Source organism: Photinus pyralis, unplaced genomic scaffold, assembly GCF_008802855.1.
Source record: "Photinus pyralis isolate 1611_PpyrPB1 unplaced genomic scaffold, Ppyr1.3 Ppyr1.4_LG10, whole genome shotgun sequence".
NCBI lineage: Eukaryota > Metazoa > Arthropoda > Insecta > Coleoptera > Lampyridae > Photinus > Photinus pyralis.
The window spans coordinates 15,334,367-15,354,753 of record NW_022170250.1 but is presented as its reverse complement, the minus strand read 5'-3'; the positions used below and the strand labels follow the sequence as shown (position 1 = coordinate 15,354,753).

At 36.7% G+C, this 20,387-nt stretch overlaps 3 protein-coding genes across 8 annotated transcripts; all 3 read right to left on the bottom strand.

Moving 5' to 3' along the window:
* Nucleotides 1-8,170: 8,170 nt before the first annotated feature.
* LOC116162025 (probable tRNA (uracil-O(2)-)-methyltransferase) lies at nucleotides 8,171-10,516 on the bottom strand. The gene is made up of 5 exons (XM_031475542.1): nucleotides 10,273-10,516; nucleotides 10,134-10,226; nucleotides 9,362-10,089; nucleotides 9,083-9,316; nucleotides 8,171-9,034 (listed from the first exon to the last, which is right to left on the bottom strand). Exons 3-5 carry the CDS (start codon nucleotides 10,079-10,081, stop codon nucleotides 8,216-8,218), a joined length of 1,773 nt encoding a protein of 590 aa, XP_031331402.1. The 5' UTR covers nucleotides 10,082-10,089; nucleotides 10,134-10,226; nucleotides 10,273-10,516; the 3' UTR covers nucleotides 8,171-8,215.
* Nucleotides 10,517-11,462: 946 nt separating this feature from the next.
* On the bottom strand, nucleotides 11,463-15,911 carry LOC116161634 (kinesin heavy chain-like). 2 transcript variants are annotated; one of them, XM_031475055.1, is made up of 6 exons: nucleotides 15,735-15,911; nucleotides 15,479-15,580; nucleotides 14,454-14,571; nucleotides 14,141-14,400; nucleotides 13,871-14,089; nucleotides 11,463-12,296 (listed from the first exon to the last, which is right to left on the bottom strand). In XM_031475055.1, coding segments are annotated over exons 1-6 (792 nt in total). In that variant the 5' UTR covers nucleotides 15,827-15,911; the 3' UTR covers nucleotides 11,463-12,295. The 2 variants fall into 2 exon arrangements, with proteins under 2 accessions (XP_031330915.1, XP_031330914.1); XM_031475054.1 differs by having other exon boundaries at nucleotides 13,878-14,089.
* Nucleotides 15,912-18,613: 2,702 nt separating this feature from the next.
* On the bottom strand, nucleotides 18,614-19,919 carry LOC116161627. 5 transcript variants are annotated; one of them, XM_031475043.1, is made up of 4 exons: nucleotides 19,573-19,919; nucleotides 19,412-19,523; nucleotides 18,804-18,990; nucleotides 18,614-18,749 (listed from the first exon to the last, which is right to left on the bottom strand). In XM_031475043.1, exons 2-4 carry the CDS (start codon nucleotides 19,509-19,511, stop codon nucleotides 18,629-18,631), a joined length of 408 nt encoding a protein of 135 aa, XP_031330903.1. In that variant the 5' UTR covers nucleotides 19,512-19,523; nucleotides 19,573-19,919; the 3' UTR covers nucleotides 18,614-18,628. The 5 variants fall into 5 exon arrangements, with proteins under 5 accessions (XP_031330903.1, XP_031330902.1, XP_031330904.1 ...); XM_031475042.1 differs by having other exon boundaries at nucleotides 19,412-19,515; XM_031475044.1 differs by having other exon boundaries at nucleotides 19,412-19,515; nucleotides 19,732-19,919.
* Nucleotides 19,920-20,387: the final 468 nt, after the last annotated feature.

The following is a 20,387-nucleotide window of genomic DNA, read 5'->3' as shown; positions in this document are numbered from 1 at the left end:
AACAGTCGGTTATCTCTTATTCTTTTAATAATTGGCGTGGTTGTCCATCTAATCGTAATATAATTCGACTTCCGGTTTAGCACTGACCTTTATTTTTTGTTTTTATATGAGACACCCTATATATATATATATATATTACTGCTATCAGAGACAGAATTAAAAACTACTGTAACGTAAATTTAATTAGGTAATTGATTTTATAATTTTACTAGTTTGATCATGTTTATGACGTCATAAAAAAAGGTTCCCTCTTAGTTCTGTAGATGCACGTCATTGTAAATAAATTTTGAAGCATATAGATTTACTTATAAACTTTTAATGATTTATTCAATAAATTGCTGCCGCAACTACCATAATAAATTTTTTCTTCAACGCAAACTAGAAAAATTATAATATTAATTAACACAACATTTTACTTAATTGGAATTTTTCTCTTAAATTTGATATTTTTAAATTTAAAATAAGTTTTTTATGTTACTATATCCAACAAAGTGTAGTCTTTAAGCAAACTAGCAGTTGCCATTAAAAAAATATGCCCCCCTTCACCATCCAGAAGTACGCCACTGACCACAAATATAAAGTACGTAAATGGGAAACAAATTTTGTAATCATTTTCGATGTATCTTTAAAAAAATCTTGTTTTTAAGATAAATCCAATGTTCCAGACACAATGTTCACTCTGTATAAGTCCACCAATTGTTTAAAAAATTGCTTCATAAATAATAAAGATAATCTACTGGTCCGGAACTTTTATAACTCCACCCAATTTCTCATAATTCCACCTAAATTCCTATAATACAATTCCACTTTGAATTTGTTTGAAATTTTATAAAATCATCAGCAATAAATTCCGCATATTTCTTGTGAGGCTAGCATATATTTTCTTGTGATAGATCATGAAAAACTTTACACAAAATTTTAGATCATAGCGCTGTGCAGTAGCAGTTTAGAATCGATTTTCTGGGAGATTTCTTCAGGAATGAAGTATCAAATTGGCCCTCCCAACTCTTCTCCGTTGATTTTTCAATCTTCGAAATTTGGGCATCTTTTGGATTTTTCATTTGCTTAATTATTTTTTCTCCCGTATGAAATTTTAAAATACAGATTAACCGAAATCAAGATTGAAACTATATGATCATGCATAAATTTTTACCCTATGGTTTTATAGAAATTTTTTAATCTTCGAATTTTGGCTGTTTTTTTTTTAAAATTTCTGAAATTTAATTTTCGGAATTTATTATATTTTCTAAATTTTGTAATTTTATTTTTTCTGAGGTTTCCCAAGTCCCTGCTAGAGCCTCCTATACAGCGCCAAAGCTTTCCGTGTTTTTCCTGAAATTTTCTCATCTTCGAATCAACCTTTCAAAGACTCAAGTACCCTTTCTAGGACTTTTTGGATACTTGCCAGAGCTTTCGATGCGCTTCAAGATTCTTCTTACCAGATCAATCAAAAACATTTCAGAGCATGATGGTATGTTTTTCAATGATTTCTGTCATCCCGCTCTTTCCCTGGAAATGTTAAGTGGCACTCTGGAAGGCCTTTGAATAATATGAAAAAAAAAAGTTAAAAACATTGCGCTTTAGCTCTTCCCGGAAACTCTGGAAAATACTAGTAGGCGATCTGGCTTTCCATAACCTTCTAGCCTCCTAAGTCTTTAGAAGTACTTTCAAAAGTCCTTCCCTCCCAGAGTTTTTTTTTAGACATTAACACAGCTTTCGATGCGCTTTTCCAGAGCGTTATTAATAGGCATAACTAAGGGTTCTAGACTGTCTACGCCCTGGAAATAACCTGAACAGTTCTGGAAGGATCCTAAAAAGTTTTGGAAACCTGGTTTCAGAGCGCATTTCAGCCCCCCCCCCCCCCTTCACATGTGATTTCTAGGAATATTTTTTTTTCAAGGACTTACGAAGGCTTGCAAATCCTGGAAAGGACATAAAAAGAGTGGAACAGAATTTAAGAGGTTCTAGAATCTAGACAGTCTTCTAGAACAACAAAAATGTCCCATAGCAGGTCCTTTTCCTTTAAATTCTCTTTACATTCTCCCCAATAAAAGTTGCTTTCTAGAGAAAACTCACTAAAAATTTATAAAGGACCGCCCTGATCTGTTGGCGTCATTTGGACTGTTCTTTTTAGTCTTCTACTCCATTTGTAAAACAATAGAGGGGTGTATGCAAATGACAGAAACATCTGCGAAGGATACGGAAACTCGGGGGGGGGGGGGGGGGGGGGCAAGTAAGCTCGGTAGCCGGGACCTAAAATGATCTGCAAGTATAAAGCTCTGAAAAAGCGCTATACAGCGTTAGAAAGATGCCCTCAAGTGCCTTCCAATTACCCCTTGGATCTTTTTAGAAAGCCTTTTGGACTCTTCCCATAACTAGGTGAGCCTAAAAAGAACTTAAAATGACTGAAAAGCGTTGACAACGGCAAATCAGAGTAAAAAGCCTTAGATAGCTCTAGAAAATCTTTGCTACATAAGGCTTTCTAGAACTTCTTCTGAGAGGCGAACCGACAAAGATCTGGGAAAGCTCCAACCTCGGCTCCAGCATATTCTTAAGAAAAGAACTGCGTTTAAAACCGTAGAAAGGATCTAGGAAAAGCGCGACTAAAGCTCTAGAGGTGTCTAAAAGTGCTAGAAAGAGTCTAAGCAGCCCTTTGAGGGCTTTGCAAAGACCGAGGCAAAGACTATGGTAACTGTTTAAGAGACATCAGTTTCGATACGTTAATGGCGCGCTCTGCGCATTCGCTCACTTGTTTTTTAAGGTTGGATTAATGGGTAGGTACCACAATGTCCCACAACACACTTACCTTACAATGGTACTGAATTTTGAGCCACAAAGAACTCAAAAGTCTGTGATATACTTACAGTTACGCGTCTTTGCGAAAATACTCAACATTAAAAATACCAGGGTTTATCTAATGACCTTCAAGATATAAGTAGAGAATCAATATTAGTGATTAATTTGAGACTCGAGGTAAACAAACTGTCTAAGTGCAGAAGTCCTATATGTAAATACACGTTAAGACAATATCAAGTACCTACTTACTACAAAAACAGGAATAATATACGATTTCATTGTATGTAATTGCTTGAAAATGTTTCATACATAAATATAAGTGAACTACACAGCACTACAGTAGTATATAAGAGCAGGCGCTCCACAAGGATCTATCTTAGGCCCACTTTCACATGACCTGTATCATAAAATAAATTGAATAAAGCCAACAAAATTTCTACACACACGCTTTATTTAGTGTTTGGACACTAAGTGTATCAAATATTGCGATGACACAATCATCCCTTAATTTACACAAATACACTTTATTTTTTAAACATAAATGGCGCATCCGGGGGAGGTTTTGGGGCTACTTTGTAGTATGTGTAGTATAAATGACTTTTTCTCAAAATTCCTAGGAATTCAGTGAACATATAAACAGACGAAACTGAAGAAAGTTTCTAAAATATTCTCGGGAAAGGCCTGGAAATGGTCCTACGAGGTTTTTTAAAGGACCTAAAGTGGTTAGAAAAGGAAAAGTGTCTGACAGCTCTTGGAGGGCACTGAAAGATAATGGAAATGAGTTCTAAGGCTATGGTAAATGCCTGGGAGACTGAAATCAAACCGCTTGTCCAGGCCCTCTTAGGTCTCCGGAAAGCGAGAAAAGACCTAAAGCGCAGTTTTATTCATAATCTTCAAAGACTTTGTAGGGTTTCTGGAGTGCTCTCCAAAGAGTTCTGTGAGGCTTTAACGGAAGCACCTAAAAAAGACAAATCTACCATTTCTCGAGAAAGAGGCCCGTCCTGAGAGTTCCAGGTACCTTCTAATACCTTTTTCAGACCCCATGGGAGAATCTCTCTGGACAAAAACCAAGAAAATTACGAAAAGATTGGCTTTTTATTTTTACAGGCCATGGAAGAAGTCGCCGAGATACATTAAAACGAATTCCATTTGATACAACTTTCAACCGTTTTGAGCCTCCTGAATCCTGATGCAACAATGGACCTTAACTCTCAAGGTGGGATTACCGCAATGTCCCACACCATGCTACCTCATTTAATATTGTACCCAAAAGTACTTAAATATCCAAAATCGCTGGTTAGTTACCTAGCCCAAAAATCTGGAGTAGGAACATTTACGATTTACGCGATACACACCAGGATTTATCTAATGACCTTCCAGATATAGCGATTAATTGTGCACTATAGGTAAACAAACTTTGTACTGTGTAAATGCACCTATGTAAACACACATTACCACAATAATATTATAATGTACTACAAAGTGAGGAATATAATACCTATAATATGGATTAATTATTCAAGATGATTTGTAGATTTATTAATTGCAAATATCTAATACATAACAAAAGACTATACACTTACGAAAGAGCAGATGCTCCACAAGGATCTATCTTGGGCCCACTTTCACTTGATCTTGTATCACGACATAAATAAAAATTGCATTTTCAATTTACTTATGTATCTGTATGGTTGTATGAATACCTAATTAGGAAACCAGTCATATGGTAGGTATTACTATGATTAGTAAAAAACGAAATATATATTTTTTTAATGCAAACGTATCGCACTTTGTAGTATTTGATTAGATGTTTGTCTATTCGATATCGTCAATGAGTGTTTAATTATTAATATTGCATAGGTATTACGTGCGACATTTAAACTGTCCTTAATTGAAATTATATACCTACACGTGTTTTACAACCGAATGACGCTTTAGCACAGGCCCCTGACAAAATATGATAAAATCTCGATGAATTCAGTTCACGTAATCAAAACGTTTCAAAGTTAAATGATAAAATAAGACAAAGCGGAAGTTCCACTTAAATAGCGATTTGGCAGCGTCGACTGTAAATGGTACTGTTTTCCCCTCGGTTTTCCCATTTAAATGAAAATTTACGAAAATCTGAATTGAGAAGTCATAAATCGTTTTGAATATCGAATTGCACCCAATAACGCAGGGGAAAGTTTGTTTACAACTGGTGCAATTATTGGTTCAATTTGGGAAGCAAATTTTATTTTCTCAAAGTAGGTAACATGACGTGCAAGATTTGTAATTATTTCATTGTCCTTGCTCGATACGATTTATGCGAGCAGCCGCACGCAAATTAAATCACATTTGTCTATTGCTAAAACGCGCATAACAAATTTGAAACGCGCGCCGGCACATTTGAAAATGCGCAGTTTGCGATGTATTCAAAAAAGACACTCACCTAAATGGATTTAATTTACGACACAATCAACAGGTATCTCGAACCACATTCAATTGTTTTAGAGACAACGACGGATACGTTCTACGTCTTTACGCGAATAGTGCGAGAGCAGCGACTTGTTAACAAACTTTCGACGTTCACGTTTCTATTGCGTGCAATTGAATGAAACGGGTAATTGGGTACAAGTACGATTGGGATAAATTTTAATCAACGTCACAACTTTCGATCAAATACAGGTTTTAGAATTAGGTTAAGGAATATTACAGAGATCTTTCGCTAATGGGTAGGAGGGGGGCGACACTTCTCGCCACACAGAATAGAAGACCGCGAAAAAAATCGAAATCTATATTGCCGAGTTTATTATAATCAAATTGTTTTCGCAATTGCTTTAAAGCTTATTTTCAGTATACAACTCGTTTTAACTTTTGAAATCCGTGACAAACCACAAACTCAATATTTGAAAAGTAGTTCAAACGAACCACGGTGTATTTTAGTTCCATTCAACTCATGTAGGCTTTATAATTGTTTATTCAAATAAACCATAAATAAATCACATTAAATGTATTGGTTTTATTCAAGTATTCAACTGAGCGACGATTCACGCAATTCCTGGACAAAAAGCTATTGCTATTAAGATAATTAGGTGTTTTATAGGTACTTTAAAGGACGATGCCCAATTTAAGTCTGAGCGACTGAAGGGAGTCTTTTGAGCTATAAATTAAACACCGTATGAATAAACAATTCGTCTTTTATTAATATTTTATCATGAGAGCAAAATATTGTGTCTCAAGGCTGGCGTAGCAACCAGGGATATATGGTAGCAACCATGGTAACAGAATCAACAAAACTTACTTTAAATAGTATACAGGGTGGTGACTTGCGTAACGCATCATAGGGATTTCAATGTAAAATACATAACATGCGATTATTGGCTCCCCAAATTATTTTAGAGCAAAAATGTATTAAGGTTTTTTGTAGGAAAAATTTTTTTACGTCAATCAACCGTATTAGTTTTCTTTTTTTTTGCATAATATAGACGGAAAATTGGAAAAATAAAACCCGCATCTTTTTCAATGATCTGCGATGCCATGGAATTTTATAATACAAAAACTACGCCAATATCCGTCTTGCCATGGAATGACAGCTATAAAACAAATCAAAATCTATCAAAAGGTATTTAATTTAGAACAGCGAATTCAACATAAAGAAAGACCAAATTACTAACAACGGTTTGCCTAATGTAACAATTTACAATAAATGTTCGAATAAGTCAGTAACCAAATAGATCATAAAATCCATTTCGAACTGCTACTAATTGATAACTGGATATCTTTTGGATTTAGAAAATTCCATGGCATGGCAGATTATTGAAAAAGATGCGGGTTTTATTTTTCCAATTTTCCATCTTTATATGAAAAAAATTGAAAACTAATACGGTTGATTGGCGTAAAAAAATTTTTTCTACAAATAACTTTAATACATTTTTGCTCTAAAATAATTTGGGGAGCCAATAAACGCATGTTATGTATTATACATTGAAATCCCTATGATGCGTTACGCAAGTCACCACCCTGTATAAAGGATAATGTAACAATCCATAGTTTAATTTAAATTAACCTTAGAAACGGTTTAAAATACGTGTTATAAAAAATTATTTTTGCAAGACTCTTATTTGACTTTTAATTTACCTTAGGATACAAAACTTCAATCTTTTATCGTCATTTTCGTGGCGTATCCCAAGGAAGGGCATTGGGGGTAGGCCCGACTGATCCTTGGCATATTGCACAATATCTGCGCACCCATCTAAGAAACTTACCTAATTATACCTACTACAAATATACCAGAGCTCCATAGGAACGGGAAGACTTATCTCGTTCATAAATACATATATCAGGTGTCAACGCGAAAACTTTAAATGGATATTTGTGATGTTTTTTTGTAATAAGTTACTCGGTTTGTTACAATCTGCTTTCCATTTATCTACTGTCGAAAGTGATCAGTTATACTTTTCATTTTGCAACAAGTCTTTATTGTACACAGTGATACCAACAAAACTACACTCTTTCAGAATGTCAAAAAAATACAAGGTGTCATTTAAAATTTTGGATCAGGCTTTTTATTATTTTTAGGGCATTGTCTCACTCATGTTGGAAGGTGCAATTATGACCACTTTCTCCGCCCGATGCCTTAACTACTGCAGTTTGCAATAAATTTAGTTCGTTCTAGCTTCTTGCATTTGGTAGCTTATAGCTCTGGCACCTCGACCAAGAAAAATGACGATTAATGTGCGCATGCGCAATGTCTACTTTCTTATTTATTGAGATGTTTTTCAAATGTTAACCACAGATGCTTCAAGTAAACGCAAACCACACAAGGTGCGCTCATGCTAACTTTCTTATTTGTAGATTTTTCGATATTTTAACCACAGATGCTTCTAATCAAGGCCATATATTATATATATATCATAGTATATATTATAGTCAAGGCCATCAAGTTGCATATTGTAAAAATCAGATGTGCGCATGCGCAAACTGTGCAATGCCAACGAGATGTAAGTATTTTTAAAATTGTAACCATAGACCTTGTAGACAAAAATAATGGCCTTTTGGAAAGTACTGATTATTGATCCATGCATGGTAAATGCGCTATATACTGGCCTTGGTGGAAAACCTTTTTTTTTAGAATAATTTCTAGATACATAATAGGATTTCAGGGCTTTATATTGCCATATAGACATTTTCCATGGTTGGATTTGCCTTGATGATCCAACAAATACCATACAGAAAGAGGCTACACACTTTGGCTTTCTTACATTTCCAAGAAAGCCGTGTAAAGTATCAGTTCGATTAGTTTATACCTACTTCCAGATGGGGCTGTATAAATTTCCCAAAAAAATGGGCAAATTCTCTGAGATTTGTAAATTCAAAGAAAGTTCTGTAAATGTGCCATCATCACAAGAAAACAACAAGAAAATATTTATTTGCAAACTTAATGCCGATATGCACAAACTTCACTACTGTGAAAACAACCATCGGGATGATTTCCATTAAACCAACACAATTTTTCTTTGTATTTTAAGTTTGTCAACACGGCAGTTGGAGGTAGGCGTAAACAAACCCATCCCTCGGCAACTTCAAAGATATAACGATGATTCCTTAATAAAGTCTTTAAACCACCGCATTCGTTCTTTAACTGCCCCAAGTCTTCCTTACCAAGCGATTTTGCTACCAATGACAATGGCGCCCGAGAGCCCCTATTCCACGTGCAACCATCGTATCTTTTCAAATTCTCAGGTTGTTCCAATAACAGTAAAGTAATCTTCTTGATAATGTCGGCAATTACTCCCCTATCCAGTTGTGTACAATTTCGCACCCTCTCTTTAGGCTCGCGTGCTACAAACTCTTCGTTCCAGCACGACTCCACAGAGCCTTGACCTATCATGGCTTGTACGTGTCTATCCGCATCCGCCATTTCTGTCTCACAATAAGTGCGACCAAAACTAACAAAGCAAGTGCGTTTAGTGGATGGAATGCGAAGCTTGTCGACCGCTATGCTAAACCCACAAGTAACGCAGATGCTTTTCACGTACTCCAAGTAATCACAGTAGACGCTCACCCCCGTATTTCGTCGCCTGTATTTCTTACCATTAAAGTCATAAGCGCAGCAAGGCAGTAAAAACAGATTGCACCCATACGAACTTCTCGCCGCAATCACCGGAATCCAAGGAGTCAGCTCATCCGAATGATTTCCGATTATCCAATCCGCATGCGGGAAAAGACAAGCGGCGGATGGCGAGATCACTTCCTCCTAAACATTCACGATTAACGACTATTTTAATTAACTCGCAAGCCTTACTTTTAAATCGACACCCTCGAATGTATCCCAGATTTTTCGACGACGTACATCAATACCTGTACCACCATACCCTTCCTTTGTCAAAATAAAAGTCAAAAGCCCATTGCCGCAACCTAAATCGACAAACTGCGGTTTTTTATTTGCGTCAATCGTATTCCACAATGTAATGAGATAAGCGGCAATCGCCAGATCTTCGTACACGAACTTGTGCGGGTCAGTATTTTCGGGCCATTCCTAAAAATGTGTGACATGACACGGAAAAAACCCCATTAAAAGTACCTTGACAATTTTCCTCCCGTACTTAGCTTTTAAATTGTGATACAGCGACGTAAAGGCCTCCACCGGCACCAAACTCAACGATTGCTGTACGTTAACATTTGGGTTGTATTCGTCAATCCACTTCATTAGTTTCAGAAATAGTTGCTCGGTCAACCACTCGGCACTCCGACTTTCGGCATCCTCAAAACTTTGTAGGTAAAGCGACAAATATCCCGAGCTAAGTGCAAGTTGGTAAAGAAAACTTGGCGCCAATTCTCTCCTGTCGAACTCGGAAACGGCGATAAATGTAGCAGTTTTTACTCTCTTATCGAAGACCACAACTTCTAAACAGTTATCAACGCTGACCTGTCTCGCTAACAAAATTCGCAAAGACACAAACGTGCCATCCTCCTTCGTCAGAAAGTCACGCTCGCTACAGTCTTCAAATGACACATTTTTGTCAAACGGCTCAAGGATATTCTTAACAAAATCTACGCTAATAAATTCCTTTAGAAGCCGAGGTAATTTCCTAGCCTCATAGAGTATAGCAGACCGTGTAAAAAGCTCGCAGACATTTCGCACGGAGAGATTACTGAATGAAAGCTTAACAAACAACGCTTGAGAGACACCCAGCAATCTTCTGTTAACTAAATGAGGCCGATTGTGATAAAGCAGAACTGCACTCCAAAACTGATCCTCACTCGCTTCGCTATCTGAACTGGCCAACGGAACGTTTAACATTTTTTATACTGAAAATAACCGTTAGACCATCGCAGTTGTAGTTACACGATACCTTCTTTAAAATCCACGCGGCATCTTCGTAAGCACGATCTATAATTTGGCGTATACGTTCCGGATCACTCTCATTAACGTGTTGTTTGAAACTCTGCAATCGCTCACAATTAAAAGCGGTGATACAGGCCGCAACTCACCTGTTTTACGGAATCTTTGTAGAACTTTCTGGGGCCACCATCGGGTAGCTTTTCGCATTCACGTAACAGATATTTATAAAACTCTTTCGGGGTTTGCTTCGGTTGTGTAGTGCATAAACGCGCGTAAAATGAGCTTATTTTCGTACACGCTGAATTAAACATGTAGAGAATATTTAACAAATATCTCTTTTCCAAGTTAAGAATTTCTATTTTGGAAGTAAACTTAACCACACTTTTAACAAGCAAATTTTCATAATAGAGGCGACGTTGCCAGATCTGATTCATACCGGCATTATAGCTCAGTCGTATAGAGCGTTGAGGTATAAATCCGGAGGTCGGGTGTTCGAACCTGGTTTGAAGTGAATTTTTCATCTGTGGCAGAGATGGGAATTTCCTTAGATCAGTTTCGAGCATTCTGCCGGCTACTCCGAATTAGGTTTTCCTGCAGTTTTCCTAATTCGTAAGGTAAATACCGGAGTAGTATAGAACAACTTAAGACCTTCTGCAGGGGCACCTCTAAAAAAGCATTATGCGGGTCACTCTGTAATTGGGCGTAAGCCTGTTGAGGGCCTAGAACAAGAGGGACAATAAATAAATAAATAAATATACACGGTTGTGAAAAAATTAGATGCCTATAAAACGCACAGTGCAGATGGTGCACATAATCAATGACGCTAGAAACAAAAGACTTTCGTACTATTCAAAATATCCTCTTTCTTCTTGTAAAATATAAATTTTTCATTTATACCTATATTGTTTATACTTACCCGGTAGTGATAAAATAAACTATAAAGTAATTGAGAAACTCAAAAAGAACAGCTATAATTAAGTAAAAACAATCCCTTCTATTGAGAAATCTGTATGAACTTGGAAGCCCAGCAGTCACAATCTAAAAAATTTAACAGAAATATCAAACCAACTCCTTGTTATTTCACTTTATTACAATATAATTTCATTTCATAAATTGCAATACCAACTGAAGCAAAATGTATACTTATAATTACATTACACAATGCCATCCTCCACTTGTCAAATTCAGAAACATAATTCTAACTACATCAAATCCTTCAAGAACACCCTTTGCACTTACAACAGATGTTATTGAAGTGTATTGCAGCTGCCTAACTTACTCGTGCGTCAAGTCGGCCCTCACTTAATTGATGCAGAACAAGAACAAATAAAACAAAACAAACGTAACACAAAATATTTAATAAAATTAAAAAGCACATAATTTATACAATCAAATATAAATAAATCGAAAATAATTTAGCTACTGTACAAAGGAAGAAAGACGTACTTTAGTAGGAAAATATAAATTTACTAGAAAATTATACTAGTGTTGTATTAATTTAACTAAAGAGTGCTTTGCTACTACTAATAGATCCATTTTCCAGTATCGGTCCGTGCGCATTTCACCCATTAATCTATTGTCAGTTTTGCTCAAAGAAAAGAAAAGTACTGGGGTATAGACGTGGCGACATTTCATAACAAGCACTAACTCGGTGCAAATTCACTGGAAAGTGTCTCCTTTTATCTCAATAAATACATTGCACTTGTAATTCCAACAATTATTGTACACCACTGCCAATAAATAACACAGTAAAGTAGTAAAATATCAGTTATACCATCGATTACTGTACAACCACATAAGCTTTATAAAAAAGAAACCGATTTAAGACCCCTGCTACATCTATGATGTGGTGACAACAACAGCGTTTAACTTTAAAAATATTTTCGAAGCTAACTGCTCAACATTTTAATGAGAGCAATCTGCTTAGGAAACATAGTTGAAAAGTGCACCTTATACTAGAATAAAATAAGCGAGTAAGCACGTATAAATAAGTGTCTTTACGCAAAATTAGCCGGGCGTTCATTTTTAATAACTGCCGGGGAAGTTTGCATAAAAAAACTTAAAACGCAGCCGTATTAGTAGTAATATATTTGGTATTACTTTTTTTTCAAGTTCCTTCACTACTTCTAATTAATGCACCATTTCAGCTTCGGATAGTTGTTTCAGCACTCATCTGGAAAAATATCAAGAGTTAAGAACACGTCTTATTCCAGTACTGTTTTTCCGAGAGCTTTTTTGTTTTCACGAACTCACACAACAAAGCTAAATCTAGGAGGGGTTGTTCCAATTATATCAATCCAGAATTCAACACCATTAAATGATTCGAAAGGAAATGTGCTATAACCCTAAGTCACTAATATTAATTCCCCCCTTTAACTTTTTTGCAAATATGTAGGCCAAATTTATATATATTTATATAGACGACTGTTAGATTCATGGAAAAAATGTGTAAAATGCACCCAGAGCTTCAGCCCTCGACTTCCTAGAAATGGGAAGAAGTCACAAGCCAAAGAATTATTAAATATGAAGTATTTTTACTCACAATTATTGTGATGGTCAATTCAGAGAAACAATTAAGTATGGGGATGTCCGCATATTTCAAACTAAAAAGTATTAAATAGAATGGTCTGTATACAGGGTGATTCACGTAACTTGTTCGTTACAAGTTTTTAAACTTGCAGTTGAAATACAAGCTTGAAATTTGGTTAACAACCATAATCGACTATTGAAATAAAATAATTTCTAGATGGCGCCGTTTACGTAATACCGGAAGTGACGCCATCTTGATTTTATTTAAATAGAAACATACCATTTTCTATTTTTTTCTAAATGCGCCATTTTATTCTGAATCAACGCAATTAATTTTTAAGTACCTATCTTTTATAGCTTTTGATATGTCAATTTTTCTCTCAAAATTTTGAGATGCCTTAAACCGTTCAAGATAAACGAGCCCTCTTTTTTATACTCTAATCCTTAAAGTGTAAGGAATTTTTTTAGTGACCACTGAAGGTCTTAAAAAAGTTTTCCAAGGTCGCTGCGATTTTTCAAAATTAGGAAGTAAAAATGTCAAAAACTTCAATTTTTCAAATTGCACCTAAAATCTGTATAATGGGAATTGGCTCAAAACAACTCAAAATTTTTTGCATCTTGAAATAGGTCCAAGTTGTACATAATATTTCAAAAAATTGTTCCTACAACAGTTTGTGAAAACAAATAATCTCTGAACGTGTAGTACTTTTAATATATGGACCTGCTCGTACAACATGGACCTTTAATAAAGGTCAATTTTCTAGCTTTATTTAAAGGAAGTTCGAATCAATCACAGTTTTGCCTCATACATACTCAGTTAATGGAACACAATATCCAAATTTGACCATTACTGGTTTTGAAATTATTTTTATTTTGTTTATTAATTTTATTTATTGGCTGGACAATAGAGTTGCTATCGAGCACGATATCTTTGGCCTCATAGGTAGTGGATTAATTTCTAATAGTGAAAATATCACGTTGAAGACACCAGATGGACTAAGAAACTTTAAAATGGCTACCTAATAAATATTCTGAAACTTCCTAACCAACAGAATAGTGAGTAAGTGAGAACCAAAGTCACAAGATTTTAACGTTAAAATAAAGCATTGTATATCCAGTCAATTCATATTAGGTCACTGCACACATGGCAACGTTGCAAACATAAAGTGACACTAAAGTAATAAACTGTGCCAACTTGCGAAAAAAAAAATACTGTACCATTCACCTTTATTTCCAGTGGCAATAATAGATTTGCGTTTTTGACCATCGTCGCTATTAATAACTTTGGCCATAGGACGAACTGCATTAGTACCACCGATAATGGCGTGATGCTGTTGACCGGCACGGATCGGTTTCGCAATTTGAGCAACAGGACCACGCCTCGCGAGGTTCTTCTGTCGGACCGCCTCCTTAATACGGTCCACCTCGTATTGATACCTGGCAAAATGTCAAAAATCAGTTCCACCTCAAACCGACGCTAACGTTCACCTTTTACGATCGCGCATAGCACCCTCTTTGGCTTCCTTCAGTGCGGATTCGAGAGCTTTGACACGTTCCATCGTGGCGCGCAGACGTTTCTCCAACTTTGGTAGCTCGCACCGCAAATCGGCGTTGTCGCGCACCAACTGTTTGTGCACCTTCGTGAGTTGATCTAAATTATTTTCTAAGAATGAGATTTTCTGCTTCTGCGCCAAAGATCCTCCGTCCTCTTCGTTATCGTCGGAAGTGATAGCTTTTTTAATTCGGGCCTGAAAATAGCATTGTATCAGAGGCACTCGCGTAAGTGAGCAAAGCATTTTACCTGTAAATCTTGCACGAACAGTTTACGGAGATTATGTAAAGTCTGAAGTTCTTTAGCAACTGTATCTTCGAGCCCCTTGAGATCCTTTCGCGCTTGTTCACGACGCTCGTTAGTAGAACTGCAGAAGACATTCAGTTGAGCATCATACCACATCACGCTCACGGATTTTGGTTAGGCTTTATTTTTGTACGTCGCGCGTAGGTAAAAAAAAAACAGAAAGGGAATTAAACCAATTCATCTTAAATATCTCTCTATTATACACTTTACAACAGCTTTACAACTATTTTTGATTCAGAAGCATCTCTTTTTCCTAATTTGAAACCGCTTACAGTTTACAATTACTCTAAAAATATAGCAAATCTTTTGCATTAACAATCATTAAAATTTGCAACCGTAACATCTATACACTGTACAATTTTGTACAAACTATAAACAAAGCGTAAAACAAAAGGTGCCATTGTTTCTAAATCACAGTTCGTAGCATCTCTCCTGACTGTTTGTAAATAAAACTTAACCAAACCGTGGTGTGATGCGACATTAAATAAATATAAAAAAAATATCACAGGACGACTAGAAGGAAACGGGGGTTGTATAATACTTACACTGGGTACCGCAATAACGTGGCAAAATAAACAGAAACGATCTTTCAGTATGAAAGAGTAAATAAATTCGCGCTTTAGTCGACAATGATATACGTAGGGCACTTGTGTGTGACTAGAAGTAGTGTCAAAGAAATAAATAAATGCAAGTGAAACGTGTGAATGTGAAATATCGACACGGTAAATTGTCCGTTAGCTACCAACTTCGCTAGCCGGTTAATTTCGTTTTTTTGAGATTTTTTAATACTTTTCGGCGTCGCGATTTCTTTCGCGCATTCGTCTTTGTAGGGCACAAATTGCGCCCACGTTTCGACTTTGGAGGGTTTTATGCGAATGGGCGAGGGCGAGTAGTTTGTGGTGATGTTGTTGTTGGGAGTGGTATTGGAAGAAAGGATTGAGCGTTTATATTTTAATTTATCTACTGACATGAGTTCCTGCAATTTGTTGGACTTATCCGTTTCTTCCGCCTTGACCTTCTCATAGTCGGATTGCAATTGCTGTTGCGTTAGCATTAGCTTTTGGTTCGAGCTGAAAGGGAAATATACAGGTTAGGTTTTAGCACTTTTTTGAGTTTTTGAATTTAATTGTTTGAATGAATTTTTGGGTAGCACAAATCCAAAAATCCATTCAACTCAAAAACAAAAAAATTTCGCACTTTCTTGCTTAGAGTCGCAGTACTCACTCTTTGATATCGTTGATAAGTTGTTGTTTCTCGGCAATCTCGTCACGAAGCGCCGCCACCTGTTTTTGATGGACATCTCGCAATTGGTCCATTTGTTGTTCAAGAGCTGCACGTAATTGCGCTGCCTCTTTCTTTTCGCTTTCGCTCGCAGATGAAACCTGGCGTTAAAAAATGGTTAGGTTTAACCGTGCTATAGCCGAGGGGGAAATCACTCACAAGAAATCTCAATGCGCATTGCACATTACGTGACGTTTTTTTTTGTAATGTTAGTAATACCTTAAGAACTTCAAAGATGTTAGTAATACCACAATAATACATGTGGTGGCCTGTACTACCAATAGACCACAGGTAGTTAAGAGCGCGCTGCCAGAGTGGTGGGGGAACTTAATGCCTCTAGATTACCATTTTGAAGTGAGAAGGAAAATTACAGATGGCGCTAATATTGGTCTTAAAGCTTAGATCATATAAATATTCTATATAGTCTAAGATCCCAGGGCCCACACACCTTACCTATTTTCGGATGGACAAAATATGTACAATAATGTAGTATTAGTGTGTACAGGGTGGCCAAATACAAATGCGAGGTACTGTATCTGGGAACCTGTCCATCGTAGAGGCTTGCGGTCAAAAAATTTATTACTAAAACGGCCACGAGAAAAACCTGGAAAATATTTTTAAGTTTCTGCAATGGCCGCTAGGGGGCGTAACTGCAATCTGGAATTTAAAAAAGTGATTTTTCTGTGAATTCCGCTAACAGAACCTAACAAAAAAATGTCCGGTCTTTGAAGACGACGATAATCTGAACCTTTTTTGTTTGACAATTTTTCCTGTATCTCTAAAAATGAAGTGGTGGGGGGTATTCAAAGGTTTCCGTAAAGAACACCCTGTATCTTGGAAACGACTGAGCCGATTTTAACAAACTCGAGTTAATTGAAAAGAGTTATTCTTCGGCTACAAATATTATACTATTTGAAGTTTTGTTAGTTTCACATATCGCCGCTTGAGGGCTTTTTTCGACATTCGGACAGAAATGGTTAATTTTCAAAAAAATTAAATGCGTTGGTTCGATTTTTTTTATGAAAAAGTAGCTAAATGATGCCTAAACAAGCTCGCGAAAACCGCATCTCGATATCTTGTTCCTAACCTAAAATTTAGGCCAAAGAAAATTTTATACCCTCAAAATTTTATTTTTTTAAGCTAATTTTTCCGGAATTATTTTTATTATATAATTTGTGGCCCTAAGGTGGATCGATTTAAAAAAGGAAGCTTTTAATGCCGCCGTAAATGCTCGAAATGCTGGCCATCACGATATAAAAATATATATATATATATCTCAAGATATCGAGATGCTGTTTTCGCGAACTTGTTTAGGCATCATTTAGCTACTTTTTCATGTCGAACCAATGCAATGTCGAATGTCGAAAAGCCCTCAAGCGGTGATATGTGAAACTAACAAAACTTCAAATAGTATAATATTTGTAGCTGAAGAATAGCTCTTTTGAACTAACCCGAATTTGTTTAAATCGGCTCAGCCCGTTTCGAAGATACAGGGTGTTCTTTGCGGAAACCTTTAAATACCCCCCACTTCATTTTTAGAGATAGGTACAGGAAAAATTGTCAAACAAAAATTGTTCAGATTATCGTCAACTTCAAAGACCGGACATTTTTTTGTTAGGTTAATATAGCGGAATTCACAGAAAAATCACTTTTTTAGATTCCAGATTGCAGTTACGCCCCCTAGCGGCCATTTCAGAAACTTAAAAATATTTTCCAGGTTTTTCTCGTGGCCGTTTTAGTAATACCTTTTTTTTACCGCAAGCCTCTACGATGGACAGGTTCCCAGATACAGTACCTCGCATTCTTATTTGGTCACCCTGTACAAAGGAAAGTAAGTTATGGCGTAAATATTCTTATAAATAAGAAACTTAAAATTGCGTAGTCTGCACATGCACCACCTGATGTTTAAAGTATGCGATATGTTTGCCTTTACTAGAAGAATCTCTCGTTAAAATTAAAAAAAATCTATAAATAATAAAGTTGACATTGCGTAGTTTGCGCATGCGCACATCTGATTTTTACAATATGCGATATGCTTGTCTTTACTAGAAACATCTGTGGTTGTTAATTAATGCCATGCAGATATTTCAGTGGGTGGCAGCGCTCGTCAAAATAATAAAAAAAATGAAAGTATGTGCGTGATCTAAAGGACGCCATTTTTGTTATACAGGGTGGCAAGGTTTCAATTCTGTTCTCGTATTTTGCGTTTTCTCCCTTATGTTCTGGGATAATTGTTTCAAATTTGATAGATCAATTTGTTTTTAGAATCATTACAATAAAGTATCAAAATAGTTGGTCGCAATACACAGGGTGTTGCATTTTCTTTATCACCCCGTCTAACGAAAACGACGGCTTTTAGGCCATGCATATATTTGCATTTTTCTTATTGGGACGTCGACGAGTATCACGATCACCTCCTGAAATATCTGCATGACATTAATTAACACCCTGTATAGAGGTTCATTTATTACTAGCGAACTTCGTACCGCCTATATCAGGTAATGTCCCGCTAATTCCAATTCAGCGGAATTGAACAATAGGTTACCTATTTGTAGGTTTATGTGTTCTCATATTTTTTTGAAAAACAAAGCTGTACAAAAATGCTACAGAGTTTTCCGAAGGGATAACACGTCTGCTTTTTATAAATATGCTTCCCGTGTACGGATTTTTACGTCTGTAAAAAATGAGTAATTTTTGCGCCCCTCTCGTCTGCGACGTAAGCGCTAGGTTACACCGCTTACGCCTAAAGCCGGCCCTGGCAGCACTGCATGGGCATAATTGTCATAAACCAACATTCCCTATCCCGTGGCATCTCTAAATGTTATTTCGAGTGTTATTTACTCTACGCCGTCGGCTAAAAACGGCTTCCTTACCTTGTGAATGTCGAGAGGTTCCGGACCTAGAAGAGTATCGACTGTGTTTCGATGCCATAACTCGGGGTCCCAAAATCCGTTAGGGCTGTAAACAATTCAGAAATTTACAGTAGTCGACCTCCGAAGCGCACGGACTTACTTATTAAACGTATTGCATAGGTGCTCGGGTCGCTTCTGAGACAGCGGAACCTGTCGCAGTTGCATCAACTCCTCGCGCGTGTATCGATACACGGGTTGTCCGGGTTTAACGGCGAGAATCGCCGGATCATTTAATTCCGTCGCGTCCACATTCAATGACAAACTCAATCCGTCCATCTGCTCGTCCCCTAAAACCAAACGATTAGCACCTACACGTAGCGACACTCTCCGTCGTCCTACTCCACGACACGTGCAACGTCTCCGAACGCCGATTTCGGCGTCTACTCAACAAACCGTTACCGGTCGATTTCAGGCTCGTGCTTCTAGAACGGCCCATGTTTTGCGTGGAGCACGTGGCGGCGCGTAAAACAAAAAACAGAGAGGGGAGGTGCGAACAACGAAAACTAAACGAGGTACGACACTTAAAAACGACGAAAAGTTAAAAATTGAGTTATCAGTTTTGAGAGGTAAAAATGGTGCAGCGCGAACTTGAAGGTGAACAAAATGGACAGGTCGGGAATTTCGAAAATTGAAAAAATTGCGCAAAAAAGTCCCCCCAACATGGCGCGGGACCTGCGCCTCAAAAATAAAAGGGGAACAAATACTCACTATCTTTAGCTGGAACCTGATCTATCTTTTGGGTCTCATCGTCCGCGAACGTCGTGGCCGCCGCAGCTGAAGGTGTTGTTGTTGTTGTTGACACAGACATCGCACTAGGATACTTGCATTTAATAAAGAATACCATACCGTACCATACTTGGTTAACTTACGTAAAATTTTTTAAGTAAATTGTCAGACTCGCAATTTAAGTTGTAAATATTCAAAATTCATAAATAACAAAGCGATTTATTTTGTTGTTACTTTAACTAATAGTAATATCACAGATAGTTTTCTTCATTCACAAATTAAAAAAGTTTCAACATACGTACTCACGAAAAACGATTTTATTTTAACGATTATTCTTGTATATACAACGGGTTTCGACGTCGGTGCGGTTTGTTAACGTAAAATTAATAAATAATGCGAATACTCGCACTGTAAACTGCGTAAACAGTATTTCTGAAGCAAAAGTGCAAAAAATAGAAAACGGACGCCATATGCATTTCTCATTGTTCTACTTCTGTCTTTATCTTTTACATACGCGGCCTACTATAGTTGCTTACGGTTGCGATTGTAAATCCGGCAGAGGACGCCACGTATTTTGATTTATTCTGGTACTGTTCAGTGGCGTAACAAAATGAAAGGTTAGCCGGGGTATTGATTTATAACTGTCGAATAATAAAATGCCGTATGCACCGAAAAAGTTTAAGCTGAGCTGAGCTTAAAATCCATTGTCCCAATAATCGTTACCATGGATAGCAAGCTCCGCTTAAACTTTTTCGGTGCATTTTTTGGAAATTATAAATTAAAATAAACACAGTTTAAGGTAAAATGTGTAAAATATACACGTCAATCAAAATTATATGTCAATCTATATACCTATTTGTTATGCATTTGCTTGACAAAGGGTGTAGACTTGTAGATTCTTCTTTAAAAAACTCGTGTAATATTTTCTGTCGCTTTTCGAGCGATTGGACGATGTCGA